The sequence below is a fragment of the Marmota marmota genome, unplaced genomic scaffold, assembly GCF_001458135.2.
Source record: "Marmota marmota marmota unplaced genomic scaffold, marMar, whole genome shotgun sequence".
NCBI classification, from domain to species: Eukaryota; Metazoa; Chordata; class Mammalia; order Rodentia; family Sciuridae; genus Marmota; species Marmota marmota.
The window spans coordinates 454,819-472,321 of record NW_025999873.1 but is presented as its reverse complement, the minus strand read 5'-3'; the positions used below and the strand labels follow the sequence as shown (position 1 = coordinate 472,321).

The following is a 17,503-nucleotide window of genomic DNA, read 5'->3' as shown; positions in this document are numbered from 1 at the left end:
CCCAAAAAAAAAAAAAAAAGCTTTTTCTAGGGTCTGTGGTTTTAACTCAGTTATAGAGCACTTGCCTACCGAGCACTATGTTCGATCCTCAGCACCACATAAAAAAAATAAAAATAAAAATAAAAGGTATTGTGTCTATCTACAACTAAAAAATAAATAAATAAACAAGCTTATTCTAGTCTGGCACGGTAGTGGAGCAGGCTGTAATCCCAGCAGCTGGGGAGGCTGAAGAGGAGGATGAAGAGTTCAAACATAGCCTCAGTAATTTGGCAAGGAGGCCCTAAGCAACTTACTGAGACCCTGTCTCAAAAAATAGAAAGGGCTGGGGATGTGACTCAGTGATCAAGGTGCCCCTGGGTTCAATCCCTGATACAAAAAAAAAAAATCTCATTCTGATGGCAATGTGGAAAAGGTTTGAAAGGAAAGATTATAGTCAAGAATACCAATTCAGCCATCATTTCCTCTCTAGATTGCAACTGCAGACTCAAACATCAGATTCCCTTGTATTTCTGGTCTATGTGCTGTTCCTATAGTCTGACATTCCTATCTTAATTACTATAGCTTTTATAGCACTGTTATCTGATATGACCAGATTGCTTCGAGGCATGTTTGCTGATTTTGACTTTTTTTCCTTCTAAATACATTTTATAATTAGCTTGGTCATGTTCAAGGAAAAACTTTGCTGGCATTTTTATTGAAATTTCACTGACTTAATATAAGGAGACTTGATATTTATATTGTAAAGTCTTTCCATCTATTATGATATGTCTCATTTATTTTGGCCTTCTTTCATGTCTGCTAATAGTTTCATTTTTTGTGTTAGAGATTAAACCCAGAGCTTCAAGCATGCACTCTACTACTGAACTACACCCCTAGCCCCAATATTTTTCTTAGAAGAGACAGGGTCCTGCCATGTTTTCCAGGTTGGCCTTGAACTTGAGGATCATCCTGCCTCAGCCTCCTGAGTAGGGGGGGACTTTAGGTGCCTACCAACTTTCTAGGCTGTTAACAGTTTTATATTTAAGATCTTACATATGTATGGAGATGGTAATTATGCAATTTGTCCTTTAATCTGTGTCTAATGTCTAGAGGTTCATGTTGCAAATATTATAGTCTGTTACCCTCTCATATTTTGATAACCTCTCATTTCTTTAAATGTATAAAACACATATCTAATAATTCCAATTTCTATAATCTGTATATTTGAGTCTGCTCTTTGTTCTGATAACTCATTCTGGGTGACACATTTCTATGTGTATTTTGTGATTTTTTTTTTTTAATGGAAGTAAACACATGTTTCTCAGAACTGTATTTGTGATAATACTTTCATGATTTACTTTGGCCAGGCAGCTAAACACACCACCTACCTCGGAAGACTCTAAAATGTTAGATTGAGATTTTTCAGGCCACATTGGTGGTATAAATTTAGGATCCAAACCCAGGTATATTAGTTGTCTAATATTATGTAACAAATTATCTGAAAACTTAGTGGCTTAAAACATTAAGAATACTTGTTCTCATGGTGTCATACTGAGAATACTGTCTCTGCTCAGTACCTTAATTGGAGGAACCAAAGACTGGAAACTAGAATCATCTGAAGATTCATTCACTTAAGTCTCTGGCCTTCAGCTAGGGACTTAGCTAGAGATACCAACCAGAACATTCCACGTGTGGTATATCCAGTGTCTGTGTGTCTTAGGCTTCCTCACAGGTGTCCTGAGAAGGAATCTCTGCTGGGGGTAGTCATATTGTCTTTCATGACCTTGCCTTAGAAATCATACAGTATCACTTCTGCTAACATTCTTCTTGTCAAGGAAATGAATCTCAATGATCTCTGTCTAGAATGGGCTTTTTTCTACTTCATCCTCTGAAGGAATTGCCTTTTGAAGGTCCTATCTTTCGTATAAACATCTTATTTTTGTCTAAGCTTTTCTTCCTAACTTTAGATTGTCAACACGCAAGTAGCCCTAGGGTCAACACAATAATACCTCTCAGGATTCACACTTACCTATTGTTTTGGTCCTTTAGAAAAAAGCCTTTGCCTTTCTGCTAGTTCAGTCATACATCGAGAACACGTTTACCTTTATCTCACGTTCAGGTATTCTATACTAAGAGTGTTTCTCCAGGTATCGATACATCATGTTTCCTAAATATGAAATTATTTTTTTGTTTCAGTTTAGTACCAGAGATTGAACCCGTGGGTGCTTTTTTATTTTGAGATAGGATCTCACTAAGTTGCTATGGACTTGCTAAATTTCTGAGGTTAGCTTTGCAATCTTCCTGTCTTAGCCTCCGAAGCTGCTGTTATTACAGGTGTGCTTTATGGCGTCTGGTGTATTAGTTTATTTATTTATTTATTTATTTATTTATAGTTGTAGTGGGATGTTTATTTATTTTTATGTGGTGCTGAGGATTGAACCCAGTGCCTCGAACTCTACTACTGAGCCACAAGCCCAGCCCCTGTATTAGATTATTTGTAATAATTGCTTTTTAATTGTTAATAATTCATCAAAGTAATATTTTTTAAAACTTTTTTTAGTTGTGGATGGACACAATACTTTTATTTTTATATGGTGCTGAGGATTGAACCAAGTGCCTCTCATGTGCTAGGTGAGCACTCTACCACTGAGCTACAACCCCAGCCCCCAAAGTAATCTTTATTTAGATATATTTAAATCCATTCTCAAAAGTGTTATTTTCATCTGTCTAATTCTATTCTGTCTAACCCAATACATTTGGGATTTCTAAAAACATATGATCTTGAGTGTTGATTGCATCCTGCTAAAAATGGAATAAGGATCAGGGATTTGGTTCAGTGATAGAGTACTTGCCTAGAATGCTTGAAGCCTTGCATTCAATCCCCACCATTGGGGGGGGGGTAAAAATGGAATAAATTGGTTATACTTTAAAATATGAATTTTATTACTTTAAGGGAGTTAGAAAAAAATCAGAATACGACTCAAAGTTTATCTCACTGGTTCTTTTTACTAACATATATCTAAATACTTAGGTACTTTTCTCTAAAAGTTGTTAGTACAGTTATCATATGATCACACCAACCAAAGAATACATAGGCATCCAATATCTAACTGAAAACAATTTATAAACACTGATGCTAATAGGTTAACTTGTAGGCTATTTATTAGACATATATATTTTTAAATATATGTTTACTTACCTTTTTCTTATAACTAGCTTAGAATTTATATGCCACATCACCTTATACATACCCTCTATTTAAAACTCACCAACTTTGTAAGTGCATATGAAAATGTTGATGTCAGCGGGTATGGTGGTATACTCCTATTGTCTCAGCTTCTCAGGAGGCTGAGGCAGGAGGATCATTTGAACCTAAGAGTTCAAGTCTGGGTAACACAGCAAAACTCTGTCTCAAAAAATAATAATTGTTGATGTCTTGCTGATTGCTTTTTTAATTGGAGCATGTCATCCTTTTCAGAGCTTTTCATTATTTATGTAATGAATTAGGTTTTTTTGCTATAAAAATAGGCAATTTGATTAAACAATGAGAAGCCCTAAAAGAAATGCTAATGAAACATTAGGGAAGAGATCATTTCAGAGACCAAAGAGAAAGAAATGCCACCGTGACAAAAAAAACACAAAACAGTAAAACAGAGCCTCTGAACAGTAAAAAGAAAAGAAGCAAGTGTGAAAAAGAAAGTACAGTAGTACTAATCTAAAGAAGTATAGAATGGGGCCAGGTGCAGTAGCACAGATCAGTATACTTAAAATGATTAAAATGGGCCAGGCACTGTGGCACAGACCTGTAATTCCAGCAACTTGGGAAACTGAGGCAGGTAGATTGCAATTTGAGGTTTCAACCCTTACAACTTACCCAGACCCTGTTTCAGGGTGTAACTCAGTGGTAGAGCGTCCCTGGGTTCAATCCTCAGTACAAAAATTGAAAATACTTGCTGTTAACATCACTGTGATGTGCTGGACTCTGTTCTGATTCTGTATACTTCTCATTCCATCTAATAAATAAATGCCTGCCATATTCAGAAAAAGATAGTTTCCCATATGTTTGGGCTTGTTAATGACCAACTGCAAACAGAGAAGTTAACAAAAATTAGCATTTCCATAAATAAAAGTTAAGATGAATGCAGTTTCTTTAGAAATATTAAAACTTCTCCCAAGTATAGCTAGATTGGTTGATAATAGCATATGATAATGTTTTTCTTTCTTTCTTTCTTTCTTTTTTTTTTACTTGCTGATGGTCACAATATCTTTATTTTTATTTGTTTATTTTTATGTGGTACTGAGGATCAAACCCAGGGCCTCATGCATGTGAGGCAAGTGCTCTACCACTGAGCTACAACCCCCAGACCCAATGTTTCTTGATTTTAGCTGGATAGATGTATATTTTTTTTTATTTAAACGGTCCTTTAACTGTATTTGTTCATCAATTGTAAAGATATAATTTAAGTTTTATAGTGATAACTCTGAATGAAAATATTTTTATTAATGTTTTATTAAGTTGTGGTAAAATATACATAACAAAATTTGCAATTTTAAACATTTTTAAGTGTTCAATTCAGTGGTAGTAAGTACATTCACAAGATTGTGTAACCATCACCTCTGTTTCATCATCTAAAACAAACACTGTAACCCATTAAGCAATAACTGTCCTCTCCTCAGCCTCTGGCAACTACTATTTTCTGCTTTCTGTCTCTTATGAATTTAACTGTTACAGGTACCTCACACAAGTGAAATCGTATAGTAATCATCATTTTATATCTGACTTAATGTTGATTAGAATAATTTTTTAAAAATTCATCAGTGTTGTAGCAAGTATCAAAATTTTATTTTGTCTTATGGCTGAATATTATATATATATACCAAATTTGTTTTTTCATTTGTCTGTTGGTAGACACTTAGATTTTTCTACTTTTTGACTGTTGTGAATATGCTTCTTTGAACAGTGTTACAAGTATGTTTTGGTACCAGTTTCTAGTTCTTTTGAGTATATACTTGTGAGTACAATTGTTCAGTCATGTGGTAATTCTGTTTAAATTTCTGAAGAATCTCCAAACTGTTTTCCAAAGCAGCTGTGCCATTTCACATTCCCACCAGTGGTGTACTATGGTTCCACTTTCTTTTGTTTCTTTTCAGGACTGAGGATGTAACTCAGGGCCTTGTACTTGCTAGGCAAGGGCTCTGTTACTGAGCTGAATCGCCAACCCCAGTTCCACTTTCTTTATATCCTTTTCAATGCTTGTAATTTTCTGTTTTCAGAACTATAGTCATCCTAATGGGCATGAAGTAATATGTTATTGTGGGTTTGATATGCATGTTCCTAATGACTAATGATGAGCATCTTTTCACATGCTTGTTGGTTATCTTCTTTGGAGAATGTTTAGTTAAATCCTTTGGCCATTTAAAAATTCTAATTTCATTTTTGAATCATGATTTCTTAAGCTAGGGTATGTAGACACATTCTAATGGAAGGGGGTCAAGTCCTCTTGGTTTCAACTTCTCCTTTGGGAGCCCAGGCCTCTCTGTTTCAATAATACTGCCTCCTTCCTTTATCTTGGTAGTCACTTTTTGCTATCCCTAATCTCTTGACCACTTCACTGGTACCTGTTTAGCCCTTCACTCTTTCATTGGTGATATATCAAAATCTTTGCATTAAATTCTCTCTTACTGTATGATATGGTTTTTGTTATCCTGGGTAGACCTTGACACAGCATAAGCTCCCTCATTTTATTTTATTTATTCATTTATTTTGGTATCAGGGATTGAACCCAGGGGTGCTTAACCACTGAGCCACATCTCCAGCCATTTTTTATATTTTACTTAAGAGACAGGGTCTCACGGAGTTACTTAGGGCTTCACTAAATTGCTGAGGCTGGCTTTGAACTCACAATCCTCCTACCTTAATCTCCTGAGTGACAGGGATTACAGATGTTGCCACCATTCCCAGCTCCTTCATTTTGTATTGGGAAAAAACTTGGACCTTTTTTCTTCCAAATACATTTTTTTATTACTTGGTATTCAAGGGAAAACTGTACTGGAATTCCTGAAACTAAGAAGGAGGATCACAACAAGTTCAAGGCCAAACTCAGTAATTGTGCAAAAGTCTGTCTCAAAAACAAGATCCTGGGTTCAATCCCCAGAACCTCAAAAAAAAAAAAAGAATTTCTCCGAATTCATGTAGCTAGTGGGCAGCCAGATGTTGTGAGACCATAATACCTTGATTCTCAGTCCCTTTCTCATTCTAACAAATTAAAACTTTCCAGCCAGACACATAGTGGCACATATCTGTAATCCCAGAAATTTGTGAGGCTGAGGCAGGAGGATTGTAAGTTCTAGGTCAGCCATAGCAATTTAGCAAGGCTCTAAGCAATTTAGTGTAACCCTGTCTCAAAATAGGGATGTAGCTCAGTGGTAAAGTGCTCCTGGGTTGAATTCCCAGTACTGCTAGAAAAAAGAAAGAAAGAAAACTGAGGGGAAAAGTATGTTGAAGACAGTCCAGAATTAAAACTCTTCTCTACGGTTTTTTTAGGGTGTTAGTCTCTTTGTCAGATACAATGTAATGATTGTCTCCTATTGAGACAGTTCAGATCTAGGGTAACCCCAACTCAAGTTGAAGGGTTTCACATGGTAGTTTTTCTTTGAGTTACCTGTAGTAAGCAGAGCTTCTCTTAAAGTCCTTCATGAATACCTACAGTATGCTGAATATTAGGGATGATACAAGTTTCATCACATGACTTTTAAGGTCAATGACATTTACAGATTAATTAATAATTTGATAATGGAGAAAAATTCATAGTTAGAAGTAAAATACTGGACATGATTACTTTCCAGGGAAAATAGAAGAAGGCATTTGACATATGATCTGGATGATAAAGATGAATTGTAATTCAGAAAGAAACAAAGAGGAAGCAGGAAGTAAAAGTAAAGAGTTCGTGGAAAGAAAAAACTAACTCAGTACCCAACTGGGTACACTGATATGTTATCTCAAATTACCCTCCAGAAAACCTTATGAGCTTAGCCATTTTAGAGGTAAAGAAACTGATCCCAGAAAGTTAAGTAATATGAACAAATCACAAGTCATTATTTGTTGGAAACTTGAATTAAGGGGGTATATTAACTAGGTAGTTGCTTACAGTGAATGTGCAATTTAAATGGTACCAATTTCATTATATTATTTATAAGACTGCAGAGGAGTCCTATATACAGAGGGAAGATTATTCTTAGGGACTGTAGTATATATGTTGGGAAAATAAAGAATACATAAACTTTGGAGGTGCTGGTTACCAAACTTCAAGAGAGGATGTTTTCCCAAATGGTGCCTGTACATTTTCCTATAATACCCAGGAGTAGCACCCTCTTTTTTCATAAATGTTAGATAGTTGATGATTGGTGTGTGTGTGTGTGTGTGTGTGTATTCTGTTAGGGATCATACCAAGGGCCTCAAGTACACTCGACAGGCTCTCTACCACTAAATTATACCCCAGCCCAGGAGTCATAATTTAAAGCAGCCCAAACTAACAGTGTCACAGACTCCAACTGTCCTGAGTGATTAAATAAAGGTCAATTCTAAATCTTCAAATGCCTTGTATTCCCTCTATGACTGAAATGCAGATGACAAGCATACAGTTAGAGAGACAGACAGACAAGCATGTAAATGATGATTCTAAAGAGTGTACTGCTGCAGGGCTGGGATTGTGGCTCAGTGGCAGAGCAATTGCCTCACAAGTATGAGGCACTGAGTTCCATCCTCAGCACCACTTTAAAATAAAGGTATTGTGTCCATCTACAACTAAAAAAATAAATAAATAAAAGAGTGTACTGCTGGTAGTCTTCTCATAAGAATAGTTTATAACAAGCTTAAGTATTACATTTTCTTCAACTCCTTATTATAATCACACATTTTTCAGGTAGCTTAAATCCTATAGGGAACAAATGGGATGAGAATAAACAGGGGAAAAAAAGAAGAAGAAGAATAAACAGGTCTCCACTGTTAAAGAAATCTACTACTATATTTGTTATTCTCAGGAAATTACTACAATCAAGGAGAGATTCGTAAGAAAGAACTTTTGCAGAGCTGTGATGTTTTGGGGATTCCAACCTCCCGTGTTATGATTATTGATAACAGGTAATTTATCTTTTTTTTTTTTTTAAACACAAGTGGAGCACAACTTTTCATTCCTCTGGTTGTGCACGATGCAGAGTGGAATGCAGATGTCCGTCTCATTCCATCATCTTTTCCACCCCCACTCCCTCTCCCTCCCCTCTGCCCAATCCAAAGTTTCTCCATTCTTCCCCCTCCCCCTTTATAAATCAGTATTCACTTATCAGAGAAAACATTTGGCCTTTGGTTTTTAGGGATTGGCTTACATTGCTTATCATATTCTCCAAATCCATCCATTTACCCACAAATGCCATAATTTCATTCTTCTTTTAAGGCTATGTAAAATTCCAGTGTGTATGTGTGTGTGTATATGTTTTGTTAGGGATCATACCAAGGGTCTCAAGTACACTCTACAGGCTCTCTACCACTAAATTATACCCCAGCCCAGGAGTCATAATTTAAAGCAGCCCAAACTAACAGTGTCACAGACCCCAACTGTCATGAGTGATAAAATAAAGGTCAATTCTAAATCTTCAAATGCCTTGTATTCCCTCTATGACTGAAATGCAGATGACAAGCATAGAGTACACACACACACACACACACACACACACACACCACAGTTTCTTTATCCATTCGTCTACTGAAGGGCATCTAGGTTGGTTCTACAGTTTAGGTATTGTGAATTGAGCTTCTATAAACATTGATGTGGCTGCGTCACTGGAGTATGCTGATTTTAAGTCCTTTGAGTATATACCAAGGAGTGGGATAGCTGGGTCAAACTATGGTTCCATTCCACGTTTTCTAAGGAATTTCCATGCTGCTTTCCAGAGTGGTTGCACCAGTTTGCCATCCCACCAGCTTATGGTTGCTTGTATTTTCTTTTTGACTAGAGTGAAATAAGATCTTAGAGTACTTTTGATTTGCATTTCTCTGATTGCTAGAGATGTTGAACATTTTTTCACATACTTGTTGATTGATCATATTTCTTCTTCTGTAAAGTGTCTGCTTAGTTCCTTAGCCCATTTATTGATTGGGTTATTTGTTTTTTTGATGTTAAGTTTTTTGAGTTCTTTATATATCCTGGAGATTAGTGCTCTAACTGGATGTGTGTGTGATAAAGATTTTCTCCCATTCTATAGGCTCTCTCTTCACATTATTGATTGTTTTCTTTGCTGAAAAGAAGCTTTTTAATTTGAATCTATCTCATTTATTGATTCTTGATTTTATTTCTTGTGATTTTTTAGGAGTCTTGTTAAGGAAGTCAGGTCCAAAGCTGACATAATGAAGATTTGGGCCTACTTTTTCTTCAGTTAGGTACAGGGTCTCTGGTTTAATTCCTAGGTCCTTGGTCCACTTTGAGTTGAATTTTGTGCAGAGTGAGAGATAGGGATTTAATTTCATTTTGCTGCATATGGATTTCCAGTTTTCCTTACACTATTTGTAAAGAGGCTATCTTTCCTCCAATGTATGTTTTTTCCCCTTTGTCTAGTATGAGATAACCGTATTTATGTGGGTTTGTCTGTGTGTCCTCTATTCTGTACCATTAGTCTACATATCTATTTTGGTGCCAGTACCATGCTCTTTTTGTTACTATAGCTCTGTAGTGTAATTTAAGGTCTGGTATTGTGATGCCTCCTGCTTCATTCTTCTTGCTAAGAATTTCTTCGGCTATTCTGGGTCTCTTACTTTTTCCAAATGAATTCCATGATTGCTTTTTCTATTTCTATAAGGAATGTCATAATGTCATTGGGATTTTAATTGGAATTGCATTAAATCTGTATAAAGTATAATACTTTTGCTTTTTTTTTTTTAAGTAGTGCTGGGGATTGAACCCAGGGACTTGTACATGTAAGGCAAGAACTCTACCAACTGAGCTATATCCCCTGCCCCTGTATAACGCTTTTGGTAGTATGGCCATTTTAATAATATTAATTCTGCCTACCTAAGAACAAGGGAGTACTTTCTATCTTTTGAGGTCTTCTTTAATTTCTTTAGTGTTCTGTAGTTTTCATTGTAGAGGTCTTTTACCTCTTTTATTAGGTTGATTCCTAAGTTTTTGTTTGTTTGTTTGTTTTGGTGTTGTTTGTTTGTGGCTATTGTAAATGGGGTAGTTTTCTAATTTTCTTTCACTGATGTACAGAAATGCCTTTGATTTATGGGTGTTGTTTTTATACATTGCTACTTTGCTGAATTAATTTATCAGTTCTAGAAGTTTTCTGGTGGAATTTTTTGGATCCTCTAAATATAGAATCATGTGGTTAGAAAATAGTTATAGTTTGAGTTCCTTTTTTCCTAATCATATTCCTTTAATTCCTTTTCATCTGCTTAATTGCTCTGGCTAGAGTTTCAAGTACTATGTTGAATAGAAGTGGTGAAAGAAAGCAGGCATCCCTGTCTTGTTCCAGTTTTTAGAGCAAATGCTTTCAATTTTTCTCCATTTAGAATGATGTTGGCCTTGGGCTTAGCATAGCTAGCTTTTACAATGTTGAGATATGTTCCTATTATCCCTATTTTTTTTTTAGTGTTTTGAACTGTATTTTGTCAAATGCTTTTTCTGCATCTATTGAGATGTTCATGTGGTTCTTATTTTTAATTTTGTTGATATGATGAATTATGTTTATTGATATCCATATGTTGAACCTACCAACCTTGCATCCCTGGGATGAACCCCACTTGATCGTGGTGACTATCTTTTTTAATATGCTTTTGGATGCAATTTGCCAGAATTTTATTGAGAATTTTTGTATCTATGTTCATCAGCGATATTGGGCTGAAATTTTCTTTCCTTGATGTGTCTTTGTCTGGTTTTGGTATCAGGGTGATAATAGCTTCATAGAAAGAGTTTGGAAGGGCTCTCTCCTTTTCTATTTCCTGGAATAATTTAAGAAGTACTGGTATTAGTTCTTCTTTGAAGGTCTTGTAGAACTCAGCTGAGAATCCATCTGGTCCTGGGCTTTTCTTGGTTGGTAGGCTTTTTTTTTTTTTTAATTTTTTATTGTTGGTTGTTCAAAACATTACATAGTTCTTGACATATCATATTTCACACTTTGATTCAAGTGGGTTATGAACTCCCATTTTTACCCCGTATAGGTTGGTAGGCTTTTGATGGTGTCTTCTATTTCCTTTCTTGAAATTGAACTGTTTAAATTGTATATGTTGTCTTGATTCAGTTTGGTTAGATCATATGACTCTAGAAATTTATGTCTTTGAGATTTTCCATTTTGTTGGGAGTATAATTTTCAAATAATTTCTAATTATCTTCTGTATTTCAGTAGTGTCATTGTGATATTGTAATTTATCTTTTAATAATGTAAAAATTAGCAATTAATATGTAGTTGTACATAAAAAAACAAAAAAATAGTATGGGTAGATAAAAACATCTTATTGACAATTCTACTTAAAACTATTTCACATTTATTTTTAAATGACATATGGAAATGACTTTCTTCAACATGTGTTCAGATGTTTTTGTCTTGATATAGATATTTCTCTATATATCTATGTCTTCAAAATTTTTTTATTATAATTTCATAACCACACAAAAGTATAAAGAACAGTACCATGAACTCCCATATGCCTATACTACCTAATCCCAGTAATATCCCACTAATTTGCTTTACTTGCTTCAACTATCCCCATCTTGTGTGTACATGAAGTATGTTGGGTTTTTTTTGTGGGGGGTGGTACCAGGAATTGAACTCAGGAGCACTCAACCACTGAGCCACATCCCCAGCCCTGTTTTATATTTTATTTAGAGACAGGGTCTCACTGAATTGCTTAGTGCCTCACCATTGCTGAGACTGGCTTTGAACTCACCATCCTCCTGTTTCAGCCTCCCGATTATAGGCATGCACCACCGCACCAGCTATGAAGTGTTGTTTTTTTTTTAAGAGAGAGAGAGAGAGGGAGAGAGAAAGAATTTTTTTAGTATTTATTCTTTAGATTTCGGCGGACACAACATCTTTGTTTGTATGTGGTGCTGAGGATCGAACCCAGGCCACACGCATGCCAGGCGAGCGCGCTACCACTTGAGCCACATCCCCAGCCCCAACATACATACATATATATATATATATATATATATATATATATATATTTATTTATTTATTTATTTTAGTTGTAGTTGAACACAATACCTTTATTTTATTTATTTATTTTATGTGGTGCTGAGAATCAAACCTAGTGCCTTACACGTGCTAGGCGAGCGCTCTACTGCTGAGCCACAACCCCAGCTCAGCTATGAAGTGTTTTAAAGAAAATCCCAGACATTAGGCTATTTCACCCTTACATACCTAGGCATGCAAATCTAAAGAACATGAAAATTTGTCTATGGCTATAATGCCATTATCATCACATCTAACAAAATAAACAATAACTAATTCTTTGGTATCCTCCAACACCAAGCCCATATTGAAATTTTTCCAGGTAACTCAAAAACATTTTTACAGTTGGTTTATTTAAATCAGAATCTAAACAAGGTATATACATTATAGTATATTAATATTCTGCATTTAATTTTCCTTTCCTCCATGTTATTGATTTGTTAAAGAAAATGAGTTTGTTTTCATATAGAATATCCTATATTCTGGATTTGTCTGTTTCTTCCTAGTATAGTTATTCCTCTATCTTCTATATTTCTTATGCACTGGAAATTAACTATAAAAGCCCGATTAGATTTGGGGAACAAGATTACTTCATAGGCTGTTCTGTGTACTCATATTACATTGTATCAAGAGATACAGTAGCTGTTTCCTTCATTTTAAAGAAACCCATCAACTCTTTATGTAATGTTCTTATGATTATAACCTGAATCATTAATTAGAAGTGATAAAATAGTGGGGTTTTTTTAATCTTTATTTATTTATTTATGTGGTGCTGAGGATTGAATCTCATGTGTGCGAGGCAATTGTCTCCCATGTTATATATGTACTAGCTGTAATTCTTTTTTGCAGCACTTTCGTAATTAACTTGGGACTATTTAACTACCTGCTATATAATTTGAACCAATAAGGCAATATATTTATCTTTCCCTCTAATTGATGTTCTCAGAATAAGGAATTGATGCCCTAATTGTGATCCATTGTTTCTTGCACAATAGGGGACACTTTTTGATTTCATTAGAAATGTATGTGTTTTTATATATTCCATGTTTTAGGTTCAGTTATGCTTATGGTTTAGATGTGAGGTGTCCCCCAAAAGCTCATGCATGAAACAATGAAAGTTCAGAGGTCAAATGACTGGGTTATGAGAGCTTATTTAAACTAATCAGTACATTAATCTTCTAATAAAGATTACCTGTGTGGCAACTAAGTGGATAGGATGTATCACTGGGGGCATGCCTTTAGGGTATATATTTTGTCCCTGGTGACTGGAGCTTTCTCTGCTTTTTGGTACATGTTCTGAGCAGCTTTCCTCCTCAACACCTTTCCACCATGATGTTCTACCTCACCTCAAGAGGCATAGAGGGGCTGGGGCTGGGGCTGAGCAGTACAGCGCTTGCTGTATGTGTGAGGCGCTGGGTTTGAGCCTCGGCACCACATAGAAGTGAATAAATAAAATAAAGGTATTGTGTCCAACTACAACTTAAAAAAAAAATGGTGACTATTTAAAAAAAAAAAAAAAGGCATAGAGCAACAGAGTTGGCAGTCTCTGAAACCCTGAATGCCAAATAAACTTTTCTTCCTCTAAAAAATGTTCTTGGGGCTGGGGCTATAGCTCCATGGTAGAGTGCTTGCCTGGCACGTGTGAGGCACTGGGTTCAATCCTCAGCACCACATAAAAATAAAAACATAAAAGGACACTGTATTCATTTACAGCCAAAAAATATTTTTTAAAAATGTTCTTGTTAGGTCTTTTGGTTATAGCAGTGAAAAAGTTGACTAAAACAGTCATCATGTTCTTTAATTCCTAAGTTGTCTATCTCTGGCTAGTGAACTTCTTCATGATGGTTCATATATATTCTGATGGCTCTCTTAAATCTTTTATGATTTATGGACAACAGGACTTTCCAGTACCTTCTATTATGCCTCCCTGCCCTAATTCTGAAATCAGTCATTTCTCCGGAAAGCCTTGGTATGTCTTAGTAAGGAATGATATTTGAAGACTATAACCAACATCTAGGAGTATTATTTGCTCTAGAGTTGTTATTTCTCATTGCTACCTGACCCTGATAGTGAATAGAGCTAGGATATATCTTTTTTTTTTTTTTAAAGGGAAAGAAAAACCAGTAACTTATACTGATGATTACACTTCAGCATTTATATTTTAGGGATTTTTGCTTAACATCTTTGATTTTTACAATTGAATCTTTACTCTTACACTGACCATCTTGCTTTCCAACAACACAAAAATAATTACTTGTTTTCTTTAACCTTAAGAATTTCACAAGACATGGAATAAAAAGGTCTTCTATTATATATATTCAGAAGAGCAGATATTGGAAACCAAAGTTAAATATAACTGTCTGTAATTTACTTCAAAATAAGTGAGAAAACCAGGTGTGGTGGTGCACATGGGAGGCCAAGGCAGGAGGATTGCGAGTTCAAAGTCAGCCTCAGCAATGTTGAGGCGCTAAACAACTCAGTGAGACCCTGTCTCTAAATAAAGTACAAAATAGAGCTGAGGATGTGGCTCAGTTGTTGAATGCCCCTGAGTTCAATCCCCAGTACCAAAAAATAATAATTAAAATAAAATAAGTCAGGAAGTATGTGCATATGTATATATGTATGTGTGCATACATATACCCATGTATACATGTACACATACATTTTATATATATATGTATTTATACACACATATTTTATATATACACATATATATAAACTCGTGTGTGTATATATAATAAATTAGCCCAAAATGGCAAGTGTTAACAATTTGAATCTTGGTAGAAGGTACAAGAGTATTCATTATACTCTTTTTTAACTTTTCTATTTGAAAATTTTTATAATTTTTTAATGTACCATGCATACTACATGCCTTTTCTCCTATTTTCTGGTATATATGAAAATATTTTACTGTGTTTGTTTCTGACTTGCTTCTTTAACTTAAAAAAAAATAGCTGGCATTTTTAAGTTTTACATTTTAGGCTTCAAAATCTGTTTCTGGTAAGCAAGATAGCTTTTGGAGTTTATTATAAATGAGTTTGTACTTGCTTCCCTTTTTTATGATTTCCTCTTATGTTAGTGGGTAAGACACAGATAAAAACAAACCAAGTTCCTTTTGGTATGCAAAGAAAAAAATTGATCATCCTAGGTATACATAAAAAGCTAAAAGTGGTAGTTTTGCCTGCGTTTTCAATCCATCCTTAAACCACAAAATTTGTTCTGCTCTTTTTTGTTTGTTTGTTTGTTTGTTTGGTACTGGGGATTGAACTCACAAGCACTTCACCATTGAACTACATCCCCAGCCCTTTTTATTTTGAGACAGGGTCTCACTAAGTTGCTTAGGGCCTCATTAAATTTCTGAAGCTGTTTTTGAACTTGCAATCCTCCTATCTCAGTATCCTGAGTCACTGAGATTACAGGTGTGCACCACCGCACCCAGCTTGCTCTGCTAGTTTTACAGGACAGGAACACTAAAGAAAGAAGTTGTATCTTAACTGAAATCTGTATTTAGTTATATCATAATTATCAGACACTGGGCGTTAACCCCAGTTTGGATAATGTCCCTATCTATAAGTAAACAAACAGTAACCAATTTCTAAGATAAACTAGTAACCTTACTTAAACAGTTGACCTCATATTCTGGGATATACAAGGGACATCTCTGAGGGAAACACAGTTCATTTGGCTTACTAGTAAGTGGTTTCCCTTATGTAGATTCCAGATGAACAACTATGGACCAGAGAAAAGCTGTCAAATAAGAAGTTGTCAAGTCTGTACACAAAGAATATCCTCATCACCCTCATTCACCACTTATTTATTTTTAATTTCTACATTTTTCCAACAAATGTGATCCCAATTGTTTTTTGGTTTGGTGTGTGAGTTAGGGTTTTGTTCTTAGAGCAGAACCAGTGCATTATTAGATGAGTGAAGGGAGTTACCACCAATAGGCACACATCCTAGGTATATATAAAAAGCTAAAAGTGGTAGTTAGTCTCTGTGAGTAATAAATTACAAATGAATGCTCAGTCGGCTGGGATCCAGTTAGGTGGCTTTAACAGTAAGAGTTGTCCTCTTTCATATGAAGTCATCCAGAAGCAAGGTAAGTCCAGTGTGTCTCAATAGCATCATTAAAAATTCAAGTCCTTCCTATTTTTTACCATGGCTATTTTATCAAATCAACACACCTCTCCTTGTGGTTACAAAGTGATGGAAGTAGTTTCAGATGTGGCATGTAAGCACAATTGTGTCCTGCCAAGAAAAGGGATATTTTCCTCCCACAGATTTCTTTATGTTATGGAGAAAAAACAGAAGTTCCATTGGACTTTCTCTCAAGTCTCCTGCCCTGCATGGCTTACCACCACCACCTATGGTGGGAAGATAGTATTACCTTCCCAACCACTTTAGCTGTTGTTTACTAGGCAAAGTGGTATCTAATATTTTCAGACTTTGTAATGCCAGCAGGGTGTTAGGAATGGCTATAGGAAGGGAAAAGTGCTTATTTAGTTTCACTATGTTGAAAAACATGTATACTTTATACCCCACTATTTTTTGTTGAGCTAGATTAATGAAGATCTAGGGGATTGACTTAGGCTGGAGCCTAGGTATACAACTCCTTGGGATTCAGAGCAAGGAAGTGTACTTCAAGTGTCAACTCCATAGCAAAAATGAACAAAAGGTAGGTTAAGTAGAGGGAATGAATGAAAGCAGAGCAAAAAGAAGTAGAGTGGTACTTGGAGATCTGCCTACCACCTTTAGAATATCTACAGTAGAGTTTGGAAGTGGGAAGAAATTATCAGTGGCTCTAAATTTTTTAAGAACACCTTGTTGAGAAAAATTCAATGGATTGTTAGGCTTAGATTGGCTCTCTGTATTCTTCATGAACTCAGTCATTCTCCTTGAGGTTCCTTTTTCATTCCAACTTCTTTAGTTAACTTTTCCCACTCCACACACTCATAAACACACAAGAATGGGAAATGCAGTAGAGTTCATGTAAGCTAAGAATGAATTAGCCTTGGCAAAATATGCATCTCTTTCTCTTTGAACATTACATCAGTATAGAAAAGTGAACTGAATAGTGGAGAAGGATGATGAGTTCTATGCTTTAGAACAATCACTGATATTGATTGGCATAAATTGAAGAGATTAGGATCATAGATCAGTTAATCTATTGCATTTGTCCTGGTAAAAGGAAAATATCTCAATTTAGAGTAACAGTGTCTGAGATGGAGATGATGGTATAAATCAAGTCTTACTTAAGAGGTTGTAATGGCAAGATTTCAAGGAATAGAATTTGAGATAATGG

General features: G+C 35.4%; 1 protein-coding gene across 3 annotated transcripts in view; it reads left to right on the top strand.

The window, feature by feature from the left end:
- The window catches only part of Pigl (phosphatidylinositol glycan anchor biosynthesis class L), an 86,687-nt gene that overhangs the window by 4,825 nt on the left and 64,359 nt on the right, over positions 1–17,503 (top strand). For all 3 annotated transcript variants that reach the window (XM_048786100.1, XM_015506825.2, XM_015506824.2), the window contains exon 2: positions 8,020–8,119. In XM_048786100.1, the coding sequence (XP_048642057.1) occupies positions 8,020–8,119 (100 nt within the window). The remainder of the gene's footprint in view (positions 1–8,019; positions 8,120–17,503) is intronic.